Source organism: Blennius ocellaris (genome assembly GCF_963422515.1).
Source record: "Blennius ocellaris genome assembly, chromosome: 12".
Lineage (NCBI taxonomy): Eukaryota > Metazoa > Chordata > Actinopteri > Blenniiformes > Blenniidae > Blennius > Blennius ocellaris.
In genome coordinates, this window is record NC_137661.1 from 10,569,287 (window position 1) to 10,585,831 (window position 16,545).

Here is a 16,545-nt window from a genome sequence, read left to right on the forward strand (position 1 = left end):
AAATCACACTTATTTCCTTTCATCTGGTATTCAAACAATAAAGTAATTATGATGACGCCTCTTCAGGTGTTCCCACCCACATCCTTCTGAACACCACGGGACTTTCTCCTCCCGCTCGGCCAGACACGCTGGAGCTCCTCTCCATCACGAGCGAAGTGATGAAAACTTTGCCGATCAGGTACTACCCTGAGCGGCAGCCATACAGCCTCTGGAACATCACGGAGTTCATTCCTCCCAACGAGGCCTTCTTTGTGCGAGTGACAGGATACGACCGCGATGGCTTCTTGTTCCAGAGAGTCTCCAGTGTTTCCTTCTCCAGTATCATACCCAGTAAGTGTTGTCATCTACGCTGAGGTAAAGACATGCAGCAATCACATTTCATTTGCTCACTAATTTCCTTTTTTGCTTCTTAATGTTACCTGTCAGGTTCTCCTAAAGTGCTGATGCCAGCCACGACTCATGGTTACTATCTGCAGAGGGGGGCTGTCACATGCCGGGTAGAGAGCTTGATCCCTTTCACTCTGCGCTTCAGCAATGATGAAGGACAACTTGGAGTGGACCAACTGTTCAGGTGGGCAGGACGGGGGGGGGGGGGGGGGGGGGGGGGGGGGGGGCGGGGTGCACCAATGCAGGGCCTTGTTTTTGCTTCATTTTTATGTTTCTGCTTTGTTTGTCAAAATGTCTTTTTTGATATCATGTACTGCACCGTGCAAAGGATTTAGGCCGTTGTGGAAAAATGCTGGGAAACAAGCTTTTTGTTTCTGTAGTACCTTTTTGGAATATTTGTGGATTAAATGGCAGTTTGATTATACTCCATCAATATGTATTATTACTGGGGTAATAATCAGTTTAAACCATCTTCTTCCAGATAATGAAGATAGTTTCAATGAACATTCCATGCTGAAAGGCCAAATCAATACATATTTTCACTTTATATACCAGTTCATGTAGATTTTGAGAGACAATGAAGTGAAAGAGGCCAAATTGTTAAATATAATGGATTTAATCTCAATATATCAATATGCTAGAGGAGGGTTGCATTGTGTATATGTGTGATTACATGTAGTTTACACCAAAGAATTAGTGAGGAGCAAGCCCAATGGTATGATAGCAGAATTGTTCACAATTGTGATGCTTTCACATAGATAACGGATCCTTTTTCTATCTTTTTCTTTTTATTGTAGTGATTCTGACATTGCATCGTGGGAAATAGCTCAGGTCACCCTGAAGGATGAAGGCTACTATGAATGCGTTGCTATCAGCAGTGCTGGTAATGGACGAGCTCGCACCTTCCTAGATGTATCAGGTAAGCAAAGTGTGACATGTTTTTAATGTATTTTAATCATTTGAATTGTTAAGATGCTCTTCTACTCTTTGGAAAAGAAACTACAAAGTCACTCAAAAACCCATCTTCTCTTATGACCAATATAACTAAACCATATTAGAATGTTATTTTTTACATATCTGGCAGTGTATGCAAAAAGTGTGACGATGTAATAGTAATACAAGCAATGGTCAGCAGTATAGATTTTTATCAGAAGACTGAAGGACTGTTCATATTAATGAGTTGTTTATGGTGAGCTGCCCTCCATGGATGCATGAAATGGGCCAGGGTTGTTAGACAGGAATGCTTCAGGGCTGGTAAGCATTAGACTGTCAACACAAGTAATTTATGTGAGATGGATCTACTTGTAGGGCAGTGAACAGTTAAAAAGTGTCATTGTATTTAATGTCCTGTATCATGTTTTGAAAATACCTCTGAAAGGAGGCATGCTTATTAAGACTCAACATACCGTGAGTGAAATGGTGCAGCGCAATGAACACACACACACACACACACACACACACACACACACACACACACACACACACACACACACACACACACACACACACACACACACACACACACACACACACACACAATTAATGCAGCTTTATGGAACATTTGACCCCAGTTTACAACACAATGCTGTATAATCTATGCCTCAAGTCAAGGAGTCAATCTAATTTTGTAGGTACACTAAGAAACAACTGTATATTGATGCTTTGAACTGTTATGTAATGAATTGGATAAAATGGGCTAATATATGCTTGACCATGTACTAGACACAGAAATCCATTATATGAATGACTTGGATGATGATTTTGTGGCACAATCAGAGGTTGAGTTGTATCTTTGATCTCTGCATTGGGAAATGCAGAGTTTGAGTTTTGCCATTTTACGGTCCCTTGTTGCTGTCAGTTTTTTTTCTCCTCAGATTCTCAGAATGACTACAAAAATCTCAAATGTTCTGCTTAAAGGAGATCACTGAAGCTCTCCTGGCTTTTCTAAAGATGGAATTAGTTGATCTACTGTACATGTACAATCTTTGACTGGTGCAGTTAGAATATTAACTCTCCTGTTTCATGCACAGAGATTCACACACACATTACTTGCTCGTGGCCAAATTTATGTCATAATCCCAAACAGCGATGCTGAAAACTCCGGCATGCCCTTGCCTCCCCTCTCATTCCCTATCCTCTCCTTTTTTCTCTTGGCTCAAGTTTAAAAATGCTGAGAGAAGAGTGTTTTCAACACACTGGTGGGAGAAAAAAAAGCGAGAATGAAAGCAGAGGGATACATGAGAGCTGATGAGTGATCGATATTGGTTTAATACTGGGTATTATAGTTAGAGTCAGCAAGTTATTTATATGTAGCTTAAAATAATAAAAGTCGTTACATTTGATTATGAAAAGAGTGACCTTTAACAACAATACTCGTCTTTTTTTTCTCATTTAAATAAAATTTTAATAGGGTCTCTGAATATATGTAATTGTGTGTGTAAGTGGGCTGTTCATATGTTTTTAATATATCTGCCTCATTTTGCTTTCACCCTGCAGAGCCTCCTCCCGCTGTCACAGCCGAGGGTAACATGACAGTTTCGCCGGGTGTGAGTGCTATACTCACATGCCATGTCGTTAGCACTGTCGCCTTCAACCTCACATGGCTGAGAGGAGGCCATGACGCTCGCCTGGACCCGTGGACAACGGTCCTGGCCAACCTTTCACTGCAGGTGTCCACTGTAACGCCAGACCATTCAGGATGGTATGAGTGCATTGCTATAAATGAAGGCGGAGTGGCTGCAGAGCAAATCTATCTTACTGTGCAAGGTGGGTCGTGTTTTATCATCTTTTGTAAGTTTTATAAGGCTACAGTATAAACTCTCCTGCATGAGTTTTAAATTCATTCATAAGCTGAGCAACTTCCAGAGGGAGGGTCTGTCACTCTCCAGGACAACGTGTTGTGTATTACGTGTTTGATTTTGACACTGGTCTGTGTGCTAAGATATGTACATATCAGTAAAAGAACAAGCAGCAGCAAAGTGATTATTTGAATGTAGATTCAACTAATCCAATTATGGATTAGTTGCCAGAGAATATGAAGAAAAACCAGACCCATGCAAACTTTTTAAGAAAGGCCCAAGCTAGGAATTGCTCCATAGTGTTTTTTCTGTGCAGTGAGTATTAGCCACTACACCTCTCAGAGGTGTAGTGGCATGAAAAATTAGACATACACATATGTGTCAGTGGAAATGAAGACAAATGAAAACATTATTGTGGAGAAGAGCATTGCATGCAGTTTCATTTGCGTGTAAAACCTTTGTTTTGGTGTGCATACATTTTTCGTCTGAGTGATTTACACACGGTGGGAGCAAAACGTCTGGCAAACGCAAACTACTTAGCAAATATATGGTGGTCTTCCAGTAACCTTTGCCCCTCTTCACTCCCCTTTTCACTATAATTCAACCTAATGCTTTCTGTGAGCTGTGAAAATTATTTATGTTTGACATTCGAAAGCACAAAAGAGTTTTTCATCTCTGGACAGCTCCTTTACCTTTGTTCTGAATATTTGCCTGACACTGATTCAGGAACACTTTTTTCACAAGCTTTCATCTGACCAGCTACACAGTATCACGCAGCACCCAGCCAGGAAATAGCAATGTGTTACAGCTGCTAAAATCAGCTATTAGCAGATGCTCTCATCCAGAATGAAATGAGAAAAATTCAGGGGGTATAAAGAACTTTCTTATCACATTATCCAATCCATCCCTGATAAACATCTTGTATTATCTATATACCTAAAACCCCAATGTTAATTTAATGCCCATCGGTTGCTTAAAGCTCATATTCATTCATTCATTCATTTATTAAAAAAAAAATGTATTTCTCAGTTTGTGATTTTTTTCAATGAGCCATTTTTGGATGCTTCAGGTGTGTTTTCTTCATGACCTACGTTCGAATTATTGAAAAGCCCTTTGTGATCTTGGAATGAACTGTTGCCTCTTGGAAGTTAACGTCAGTGACAGACAGAGTTGAAGGGATAAGTGCGGCGTTGCAGACGAGGAACTCTGTCATTTGACTCGTCTCACTGAGTGATGAGTTACACAGTTGACCTTAAAAGTTTTCCTGGGTTCCACTGGTTTGTCTTTGTTTCTTTTTTTTAATCATTTACCTGTACAGTAAGTCTCATTCACACATTTTATGTTATGGATAATGTTTTACAAGTTGTATATCTTTCTATTTTTTTTTTTTTTTGCTTATGTGTGTTTCTGTCTAAACCAGCTGTTGGTGAGCCCTCAGGGTTTCCTAATTCCCCTCTGGTTGGTCCCTTCCTAGTGATTAGTCTTCCTTTGAAGTAGTCAGGTCTGCGGACATCTTGGGCACAAGGCATTGTGCTTGAGCATAAGCTAATAAAAAATATAAAAAAAACAAGAAGGAGAGATTTCTTTCTTTTTGTTGTGCTGTCATTGTTCAGAATGGTTAATTCTTTTATTATTAAAAACACTGTGTGTTGTCCAACAACAACAGTGTTGCACAATAGAATAGAATAGAATAGAATAGAATAGAATAGAGTATGGGCACACAGTACTGTCTGGGGCTTTTTTCTGTAGAGTTTCCATGTTTGACATACAAACTGTCCAGACTGGGCCTCGCCTTCATCTATCGTCAACTGGGATTTGCTGGATGTACTGGTACAGAAGATAAATGAATAATGGAAGTCGTATTAAATGTACTCTCTATGTGAGGGCGATCAGATGTTCAGGGATAGAGGGAATTACATTATATGTTTGAGGTTTTTAAGTGTCTGTGTCTCCATTGAGGGAATGGCTGGTTTGTATGTGTTTTGTGCCGATTGGTGTTGTTAAATTGATCCAAACAAGCAGGAAATAATTAATATATAGAATATAGTGTTTAAAGGCTGGAGGCATTCGCACTATGGTGATTCAAATCTTTATTATTAGTTTGTGCTGGATTTTTGTTGTTTTGTTGATTTATTCAAAGTGACGAGTGTGTGAAAGGCAAAAGTACAGAGGATAGAGAAAAAGTTGAGATAAGAAGAAGAGACAGAATGAGAGGGAGAGAAGGAGGAATAAAGAAAGAAAAAAAAGGCAGGTGCTGAAGGGGGGTGCTGAGGACACATTGCTTAATGATGCATTGAAGCGGCTGTTTAGTCAGGGTCAAAGAATGCAGCCAGGTGCTCAGGTACCTCGTCATTTATGAACTTAGAGGTGTCAACCCTCCTTAAAGGAGAGGATGACCTTATTAGAAGCAGAGGCACGTGAGCAAAAAGCCAGTGATCACTGTGATCAATAGCTAAAGCATTTCATTTAGTTTTCACGTCAAGGTTGGCATACATCACAAGTATTACCTGTAATTTTACTGTCAGCTTCTGGTGAATGTGCTTTATATCTGTCAAAATGTGGCCTCTGACAAAACGCCACGCATTCCTTCACACCGACTGTACTTGTGTGTTGCTTCAACCGTTTAAACTTGTACCTGCTAGAACTCAATCACACTGAGACGTTCTCTCATATAAAGCAAGTCCACTCTGCCTGCTTGTATCATTTCAAAAAAGGAAAGAAATTGGAAGCGTCTCTGTTCATAGAAGATACTCACAGTGATTTTCGCTAAATGTTGGACCGATCACAACAGATGCTGGAAGAGATTCTAGCCGTGGGAATAGAACAGAGAAAACACACCCTTAAAAAAGATGACTTACACATCATGAATCAATTTAAAAATCTCTCATGATGCAATAGCTCTTTGGGCCTGGTTTTAATATCCCTTACTGTTTCACCAGTAAAGAGGAAATGAGAGAAAAAGATATGCTGTGAAACATTATTAGTTGTTGTAAAAGATTTTTGCACGTTTGAACATTTTACTGTGATATAATTTGACATTTTAAAGTAACAAGTTAGCGACTATATTACTCCTTCCTTTCTTGCACCAAAGGAACGTGTTGTAGAGCTGCAGAACTGCCGTCGCTGTCTGATCTACTTTCTGAGCTGATTGTTAACCTTGGTGCCCACTGACCTGATAGTTTCTAATTTACTAAACTCTCCTTTGCTTGAGGAGTGCCTCATCAAGTCTAAACTAAGTCTGAGTGAGACCTCATGACAGCATGGAAGATGCCCGACTTTAACATTAACAGACTGTGTATGCAATAGCTGTAGTAAATATAGATATATTCAATTCAATTCAATTCAATTAAACATCATTAGATAAATCTAACTGACAGGAGAGTTATACTATGATCAGTTACAAATTTTTAGTAGATTATACAACAACAGCAACAAGAACAACTACTACTACTACTACTACTACTACTAATAATAATAATGATAGTAATATATTACTTTGATTGAGTTAAATAATCAGCTGTGTGATTTTAATTTCCCTTTAGAGGTTCCCAGGGTGTCAGTTGAGCCGCAGAATCAGACATTCACCACAGGAGATAACGTCAGGATTCGGTGCTCGGCCAGCGGCTACCCTCCACCTCGCCTGGTCTGGACTCACAACAGCATGTTCATGACAGCATCCAGCCGGTGAATTTCTCCCATTTATATCATATTTATGGATGTCATTTCTGTTATTTAAAGTTTTACTGCTACAGCTGTGATACCTTCTCTTTTGTTCACATGAAAACTACACAAAAGATACAAATTTGTGTTTCTCTGTGTTCAGACACAGGATGACCTCTGATGGCGCCTTGTTTATAAGAAAGATGGAGAGAACTGACGAAGGAGTGTACGGATGTCTGGCCAGCAATGAGGCTGGGACGGACACTATGACTTCCACCCTTTCTTACATTGGTGAATGCCACACAAACAACCACACACCAACAACTACACTGAATAGCACAACTCTTCATATATGCGCTGTATTGCCAAATGTATTCGCTCGCCTGCCTTCACACATATAAACTTGAGTGAAATTCCATTCTATACCAATATATGATGTTGGGCCACTCTTTGCCGCTATAAGAGCTTCAACTCTTCTAGAAAGGCTTTCCACACTGTTAAGGGAATGGGATGTGCTTCTAGTCATTTTTTACCATTGTTCAAAACGACCTTTGTGAAGTCAGACACCAATGGGGGACGAGAAGCCCTGGCTCACACTCTCTGCTATAATTCATCTGAAAGTTGTGCTAGTGGTTTGAGGTCAGGACTCTGTGCAGGACGGTCAAGTTCTTCAACACCAAGCTGGCTCCGCCATTTCCAAACGGTTCCCACAAAGTTGAGAGCATGAAAATGTTCAAAATGTCTTGGTATGCTGACGCTTTCAGATTTCCTTCAACTGGAACTAAGAGGCTATGATTTTTCATGGCCTACCACTTTGTGACTGTGTCGCTGTTGTTCCCAATCACTTCTGCTCTGTTATAGTACTGCTAACAGTTGATTGTAGAACCCTAACCCTAACCCTAGCCCTATTACTGTTCTTTTCTAGCACATTCTTTCACAAATGTTTGTAGAAATAGTCTGCATGCCTCGGTGATTGATTTTATACATATGTGGCCATGGAAGTGATTTCAACATATCATTTCAATGATTTGGATGGCTGACCAAATACCTTTGGCAATATAGTGTATTATTTATTTGCTGCACTTATCAACTGTACCAGCTTATAGAATCTCTGTTGTGAATTCATTGTGAATCTCCTCTTCTAGAATCCCCTGTGGTGACAGTAGCACTCAGTGAGATTCTCATTGGAATCGGAGAAACCACTGTAATGGCCTGTTCAGCATCTGGAGTTCCTCAGCCTGAGATCAGGTGGTATAAAGGTAAGATTCATTGATCCATACACTATCCTCATTTTATCCCATTTAGAAGGCTGATAGGGTAATTATACACACATTCATATATTTCAGACTGGTCAGGAAATCATGGACTGGTGTAAATGCATGCATGTGCAGGGGAAATATGCAAATTCCACTCATGAAGGTCTATAAATCTGACATCAGACCAGACCTGTTTTATATATATAGAGTCAAAAAAAAGAAACCTGCTGGCATTGCAAGGAAATGCTTGCCTGCATCAGAATGTGTCACATGATTTGCTTGAACACCGCAAATGTTTAAGGCTTACGGGTGAGAACAAATCGTCTAGACTCTGTTGTTTTGTTTTACTGTCATTGCAAGGTGATATCCTGCTGCACTCAACACCCCTTGTTGAGGTCAACACTTTTGGAGGAACACTGACCGTCAAAGAGACCCAGAGCATTGATGCAGGGGAGTACACTTGTGTGGCTGTTAACGCTGCGGGCACATCGTCAGGAAAAGTCCTCCTTGATGTTGGAGGTAAGACTGGCACCAAGTTAAACTGACTTTGTAAAGTATTACCAAATATTTTCTTATTTTCTTCTTTTGCAAGATTCCCGCAGGGTTATTTCTAATGTCTGTTTCCTGACATTTATGCATGCTTTCTATTCTGAATCATGAACTCTGTGAGTCAAGATTTACTTTGAAGCTCAAAGTAGCAAAACAAAGTTAGAACTACTTTTGGATTTCACCTTTCTAATTGATCCTCTTCAGTGGCTTTATCCGCTCTGTGAACTCATGCATAGCTGGGAAACTTTATTCATGGTCCAGATGTCCAAATGATAGAAGCACATGGTCCCAGAAGAGGATGTTGTTAGAATACTTGTTTCTTCACACGTACTTGACACCATGCACACACTTTATTGAGATGAGCGATATATTTTTATTGCACAAAATGAAGGATAGGAGCCAAAAAGGGAATCTTGGCAACACATGAACACTTTGATGAATTGTTTCACAAGCTGGAGAGTAACTTTAGAGGATAGCTTTGTATAATGCTTAATTAATCAAATAGTAATACCTATTTTTGTGCTCTTAATGAAGGATGCTCTTACTATGAAAGAATGTTTGTGCAATATCAACATTTATGTGGCTGATACTGAAACAAAGTTACCGTACACAGAGTTATAGGGAGTTATTCAAAGTTTACCCAGTTATGGATAAAATTCCAAATCAGCACTTTTGCATGTGGTTCCACATATTGTAGGTAAAGGGAAAAAAATGTTTTTTTTCGTAGGTCTATAAATCTGGTGTGAACATTTCCATATCTATGATATTTGACATGAATGGAGAACAACTTGCAGCCAAATTAAACACAGATGGATGAATACCTCATGAACTTTTTGCCTTTGCTATCATCATACTTTACTGCAACAGCTGCGCCCAAGTTCACTACAGCGCCATCGGATGTTGCGATGGACATTGGCCTCAATGTGACCTTACCATGCCGGGCTCAAGGTCACCCTGAACCGAAGGTCAGCTGGCGGAGGGAGGACGGCGCTCCGCTTTTCAACAGGCCTCGTGAACATGGCAGCATCTCACAGAGCAATGGGGATCTACATATCATTAGTATGTGTTACAGTCATATATCTAAATGCATTAAAATTAAACACAAATATGCACTGTTTACACTGAGATGTCCCTGTTTTTTGCCAGATCTGTGGGTTCAGGATGAGGCGGTGTACATTTGCGAGGCCCAGAATCACTTTGGCCGGATCGTAACTCGAGCTAACGTCACTGTAACTGGACTGGGTGAGAAGTCTATTTGAAATATTTCGTTGATTTCTCCAAAACATCATGTGGTTTCAGTTCCAGTGAGTGGTCTTGTTGATTATACTGGAACTCTCTGATGGTGCAAATTTTAAACATCATTCAAAATGAGGGACAGGTGACTCATGGCCAATACTGATGTGGAGGCAAGTGTAGGTCCCCAGGGTTGACATATTAGATCTCGATTTTTATTAGTAAATCTGCTAAATAAAGTTGTTAAACATGGTTGTGTCACCCCTCATTTGAGCAACGTTCTTTTCAAGTGAAGTTTTTAAATGCTTAATATGTTATAATGACCGATTTGTCATCTTAATTCCATCTCTATAAAACTAGATTAATATATGCAAGCAGTACAATTTGTGAACCACTACTCAGGAGATTCTGAGGTGAAAAAGTGCTAAGATAACACACCCTTAAAATACCCTGCCACTTAAAAATACAATTACTGAATACAAAATGCATTACGTGTCCCTACCAGCATTCCTCCGAGTATCTTTAATCACCAGCAAAGTTTAGTTACTTTCAGTTACTTGAAGCTGTTGCATCCATCCATGTATGGCTGTATTGACATGTTTCCCTTTTGGTTTTTAGATATCAGCATGAGCTCATTAACACATTTCAGTGTGTATATTTGAACACAAGTACCTTGTTAACCTCAGTATCTGCTTCCTGGTTTCTTTGCAGTGGAAACACACAGGGCTCTTATACGTATGTGGGCCAAAGGTTAGGAAGCACAGACCCTTCCAGATGACATATTAGTGCCCTACTGCCCCATTTCCCTACTGGCTCTGTTCCCTCTGAAGATATGCAGACCCGGTGAAGAAGCACATGCAAAGTTGTTTCCTTTAGACAATAGAGAGATATAATATATTAGACAGTTTCCATCTTATGACACATCGCAGATAGGGATAAATTACATTTATTAAAATGGTTACAGTTTGATTCTACATTTTGTAACTGGCAAGTGATTATTACTTTTGATGATATTTAATCTATTAATTAATATTTAAAATTTTGAAACACAAATGGCTTTTTTCTTTATGTGTTTTTAGCTCAAAAGCTGTAGCCAAAAATACTGTAGTTGAAGAAAATCATATGGCTACAGAGGATTTATCTGTCTGCTATGGTTTTGAAAACTTTTTTTTTTCCTGGTGCTTTTAGTTTCGCCCATCATTGCAATGAGTCCAGCATTCCTCAGTGTAATTGAGGACCAGCAGCTGACTCTTCCCTGTGTACTACTGGCTGGAAATCCACTACCCGAGAGGCAGTGGCTACACAACTATGGCCTCGTAAGAACACAGAGACAATACTCATGAGTTTGATTTGTTTTCAGGCTGCTATTTTTCTCCCTTTATAGAAACACAGTTTCACTGAAACCTATTTCACAAACAACCCATTTAGGTAACCTCAGACCAGTATGTGACTGTGAGGAAGGACGGCAGTCTGCATATTGAAAGAGTTCGCCTGGATGATGCGGGTGACTACACCTGCTTGGCCGAAAGTGCTGTTGGCGCCACGAATCACACAACCACTGTCGACGTTTATGGTAAAGCACACAAACATACAACCATGTGAAACATTTCCAAATGATTGAATTATTATCTAAACATTTTTAAATACAATATTAATTATGTTCTTTCAGAATGGTAACAAGAAAAGCGATGCAGTTTTTTTGATAATGCAATGTTATGTTGTTGCTAAATTAATAAGTTATACTTTGATGCCGTTTATAAAAAAATGTTGGTTCTTCTGAATAATTTCAGGTACAAATAAAAGCAAAACTCTTCTTTGAACTTAAGAACACAAGAAGTATCTGCGACAAACTTTCTTTGCATCATTTCACATGTCAGGGAAAAAGAGCAGAACAACCAAAGCATATAGTCTGGATGAATGTCGTCAGTGATTCAAGAAAAGCGTTCTTGCCATCTACAGGTCTGTCCTCATGACTTGTAGCGTCACAAAGGTTTTGCATGCTTTTTCTGCCATGGTGTCTTTGAAAATATTTTTGTAAGGAAATATCTCCATCATCATTCTTCCACAACTTGTACGCTAAAGGCGTCAAACTTGTCATTTGAATTATGTTTGAGTGTGCATTGAAACCAGCAGTTGCTGAGGGGATTACAGAGCAAGAGGGTCCTTGAGGGCCTGTCCTGCAGGGTTTAGCTCCTCCCAGTTGCAACACACCTGATCGCAATAAGGGGCTCGTTATTGGGCTTGTTCACAATCTTGGTGATGACATCATCATTAGATTCAGGTATGCTGAAGCAGGGATAGCTAAACTAAAACATGCAGGACAGGGGCCCTCAAGGACCAGGGTTGGGATCCTCTGGTATATCGAATAACCTGGAGATAAAGCAGTTTAAACTGACAATTTCTAAAAAATATCGAGCTCAAGAATGACACGATTAAAATTCAGAGTGTTCTTTTAACACTGCAAAGTCCAGCCTTTTGGTACACCTACTATGTTGTCCAGAGTTTGCCAAATGGCTTAGCTGGGCTAATTTGCAATTTACTGGGGACATTTCTTATGTAAATGCAACCATTAGCACTCGCAAGTCCAGCCTTTTGTTACACCTACAATGCTGAACAAATGGCTTAGCGCGGCTAATTTGCACACGAGGTGCACAAGGAAAACCTCCAGCAACAACCACCTACACCTGAAAAAGGGAAAAGGGCAATGTGCCAGGTGAAGTGTTGCTGCAAGCTAAACCATGCCACTAAGCGTTGTGTTTACTGTAACAAGTTCACATATGAGCTGTCAGGTGACTTCACTCTCTGCCCTTGCGCAAGAAATGTTGATTGTTGTGACTATTATTGCTCTCGATACTGGGGTTGTCTCTTTTCTATCATTCTAGCAGGTTTTTCACCTCACACCTGTCAAATTCTTGCAGTTACAAAAGGATCAAAAGAAGGAAAGACTTTGACATTTGTCCAAATCTGCAGTTTAACATGTTATGTTTGACTTGTTGGGCCTCCAGAGGTCAGATCAGGTTGATGTGGCCTAAACTGAAATCAGTTTGATGCCCCTGCCTTACAGGCACATTTTGAATCTCTGTGAGGAAATAGTAGAATTATTTGTGCCTCATGAGAAATACGCACCTCATGATTAACCTGTTGAAGTTGATCAACTGAATCACAAGCAAAGGAACGACCTGCATTGTCACGGTTTGTGTTCCACCTCCCCTTGTGTGTGTGTGTGTGGTGGGCGGAGCCAACATGTCTCGCACTGCAGCTGAGCTGCACACCTGAGACCTTCATCATCATCATCATCATCATCATCATCATCACCTCCTCCATAAAGCCCCTGGATCAAGAAAGGAAACCTCTGTGGTCCTTTTGGACCTCATGGTGCCGAGTCTTGTTTTGTTCCTTCCTTGTGCTGCTCCAGTGTTGGACGTCTGCTGCATGACCCCCGTTTGGACTCAAACCACTGCTGTGACCCACGAATTACTATTCAATCCTGTTCTCCTCACTGCAGCCGGTCTCCTGGCAGCTTTCAGGCCCAACGTGCAACTCAAGCCGTAATATGCATACAAACTCCTGCAGTCATTTCACACGAAATATTGTTTGTGATTCCCTAATTTTTGATCGTCGGTTCTTCAGAGGATTTTCGTGACTTCGTGTTCAAACCATAAATACCCTCTGACATGTTCAGGCACTGATGTCGCACGTTAAAACCAGAGAAGAAGAAAGTCCCCTTCAACCCACATCTCCACTCATCAAAATAAGAAATCACGATAATAAGTTTAGAGCTTTTATTGACAAGCTTTGTTCTTCAGTTGACTTCTGGCTTCCGGCCTCCATTCAGTCACATTCGCCGATTGGGGACCAGGAAGATCTAAGAGGGAACCTGGAACGAACCACCACACAGTGAGAACTGTACTTTTTAAAGCTCAAGTATTTTACAGTTCTTCAACCAAAGGTTGGGCGGGTTTCTGCCCTGTTGGAATTCCCACGTATTGAAGCTGAGGAGAAGGTCTTACCGAGGTCGCTGGTCCTGTCCCATCCACTGCAGCCTTGCTCCCATGGGATGTCAGCCAGCGGGCGCAGCTGGAGCTCCTCGTCACCCACAACATCCAGTCTGAAAATCGTTGGCATCTTGCTGATGTTGAAGGCTCTGTGTGTCACAGTGTTGGAGACCTCTGCCGTCTGGTTGTCCTGCTCTCTCTGGCAGCGAGGGTCTATGAGGGAACCCAGGGACACTTTTTAAAGGTCAAACTTTATACGGTGTTTCATCAGTTTCACTCAGGTGTCAGAGGTCCAACAACATTGCATGTATTCGGTGTCTTTCCCCCAAATCCAGCCTGAAAGAGGATTTTGTCCTCACCTGTCTGTCTCCTGGTTTCTTTGGAGAAGAGCTGAAGCACTTTCCTCTGCTTCTCAATATGTTCTTGCTCAGCCTCCATGTGGACCTGCTGGATGGTTTTGGGGCCCTGGGCGGCTCTCCGGGGGACCCAGTTATTCTGAGGAAACACAAATGGGTTTTTATGAATGTGAATCGGTTGAGATGGAAGTTGTGCGAGATTCTGTAATTTCAGTTTTTATGAATTTGACCAATTGACAAACAGCTTGAAGATTAAAAAAAAAAGCTTTGACAAGCCTCTGAACCAAACACTCACCAATCTCAACTCGAGGACGTCCTGCAGCATGAACCTGATCCGAGAGCACGTCTTGCGCTCTTTGACGATTCTTTCAATCTGCTTGAAATGTCGATCCATTTTAGCCTGATTAAAAAAAACAGGGAAAGTTAGACACAGTTTTATTTCTGTTTCTGTTTTACAGCAACAAACAGCAGTTTTTAAGGACTTCTAACTCATTTCCCTCTACTTAGAGCGGGAGCTGCCCTGATCACTAAACAACTGTGACAATTTATTTTAGATCTGAAAAAAAAAATGCTGTCCGATATAAATAACAGCCTCGGCACCTCAATGTGATTTGACATGTGGATTCACGTGAAACTCTCCCTCTTCATGCTGTGCCTTCATTCACTACATGCAAGTTTGAACCTGACATAAATATTCTCTTGTCGTTTTCAGTAAGAGAGCAAAGAAGTGTATTTTTCTTGGATATCAAACTGGTACTTTCTCCACAAACACTGATGCAGAGTCGGTAAATCGATTGAGCCGGTCTCACCTTGAACTTCTCGGCGTCGAGGTCTCTGCCGACGGTGGTCAGCAGCTTGGCCAAACACTCCAGCGACTCGTCGTGGTTGTTTCTCAGCAGCTCCACCAAACATTGGTCCATGACGGGCTCGGTCAGCATCTTCAGTTTGAAGAGCTCGCCGATGAATTTCACGTTGCCAATGGTTCGCCTTCTGGCCTTGAGCTTGGCTTCGTCAAGCTCCTCCTGAAGCCGCTGGCGCTCCGTCGGCTAAAGGAAACCGAACAAAAGCAAAACGGGCAAATATTATTTTCAGACTTGGTGAGCTGTTCAGACGTAGTGTTGCAGGAATTGTGATCGACGCATACCGATGCAGCAGAGTTCAGCTCCTGCTGCTTCCTCTCGAACGCCTCGTCGTTAACGTTCTCCTTCTCGAAGCCCTCCTGGCAGCAGTTCAACAGCACCTTGTGAAACTTCACGGTGCTGCCGGGTTCCTCCGTCATCTGCACCTTCAGCTGTGAACCACAGGCAGAGGTGAAGTTCAGGAGGAGAAATGAAACGGGCAACAAATGTCGACCACAATGGAGGAAAACTGTTTAAGCACTTCTCCCATCAAGATCTTCCAAGCAACTTGAGAGTCAATAAACCAAATGTACAACTATAAACCAATGTCCTTTGTGTTAAAATGTCCACATTGATCCTTATCTACATTCCAATGAATAAACAGGCGTCCTTACTGTGGCAAGGCCGCAGCACATCTTAGCATAGACGACTGAGAAGTTGGGCTCGTCGATGGCCTTCTGGAAGATCAGGTCCACGACCCCTCTCAGCCTCTCCTCGCTGTCGATGGGCAGGTCAGTGATCTGCTTCATCAGACTGTCAAACTTGTCGGGTGTCAGCTTGTTGAGGATGCTCTTCACTTTCCTCAAGAGCTCCTGGGGGAAGACCAGTTAGAACATGTGGTGAATCATTGGGATCATCAGTCAATTAGCGTGTGTACATGCACCCTGAAATCCAGTCATTCAATTAACTGAACTGAACTCAGGATGTTTCTGAAGTGCTTTGAAGCTTGTCAGAACCGATTCATTTACCTGGTTCCTCTTGGTTGTCTGGTTTTTAAGGTCGGGTAAACATGACCAGTCACTGTTATTGAGTTATTGTGGATCAACAGCTCAAAGCTATCTTGATGCAACGATTTCATTCAGATCGACTAGTTTTGCTTCTCTAATCTTGTTTGAGATTCTGAAAGCTTGAAGCTCCTCAACTAAACACATTTCATTCAGGAATATTAGTGTCGTGTGGGGAGAGTGTTTGTTGGTACCTGTGTTTCCTGCACTGGAGAATCTTTTGCAGCGTTCGCCCTCTTCAAGCCCGGCCTCCAAGGATTCGCTGACTTGTTCAGCTGAACATCGTCGTTCATTTTCATGGTGATGTTCCTGCAGCGAGGCCGCCATGGCTGCTGCTGTTGGTTATGCTCCTCATTCTTCTGGGCCTCCTCATGGCTCTGAGGCTCCTCATGCCTCTGGGGCTCCTCA

General features: G+C 41.4%; 1 protein-coding gene across 2 annotated transcripts in view; it reads left to right on the forward strand.

The window, feature by feature from the left end:
* Positions 1-16,545, forward strand: part of hmcn1 (hemicentin 1) — a 95,075-nt gene that overhangs the window by 29,650 nt on the left and 48,880 nt on the right. For both annotated transcript variants that reach the window (XM_080506134.1, XM_080506135.1), the window contains exons 8-19: positions 67-330; positions 427-571; positions 1,185-1,306; positions 2,884-3,153; positions 6,728-6,869; positions 7,009-7,136; positions 7,991-8,104; positions 8,462-8,620; positions 9,518-9,709; positions 9,797-9,892; positions 11,072-11,199; positions 11,312-11,456. In XM_080506134.1, coding sequence (XP_080362260.1) covers positions 67-330; positions 427-571; positions 1,185-1,306; positions 2,884-3,153; positions 6,728-6,869; positions 7,009-7,136; positions 7,991-8,104; positions 8,462-8,620; positions 9,518-9,709; positions 9,797-9,892; positions 11,072-11,199; positions 11,312-11,456 — 1,905 coding nt within the window. The remainder of the gene's footprint in view (positions 1-66; positions 331-426; positions 572-1,184; positions 1,307-2,883; positions 3,154-6,727; positions 6,870-7,008; positions 7,137-7,990; positions 8,105-8,461; positions 8,621-9,517; positions 9,710-9,796; positions 9,893-11,071; positions 11,200-11,311; positions 11,457-16,545) is intronic.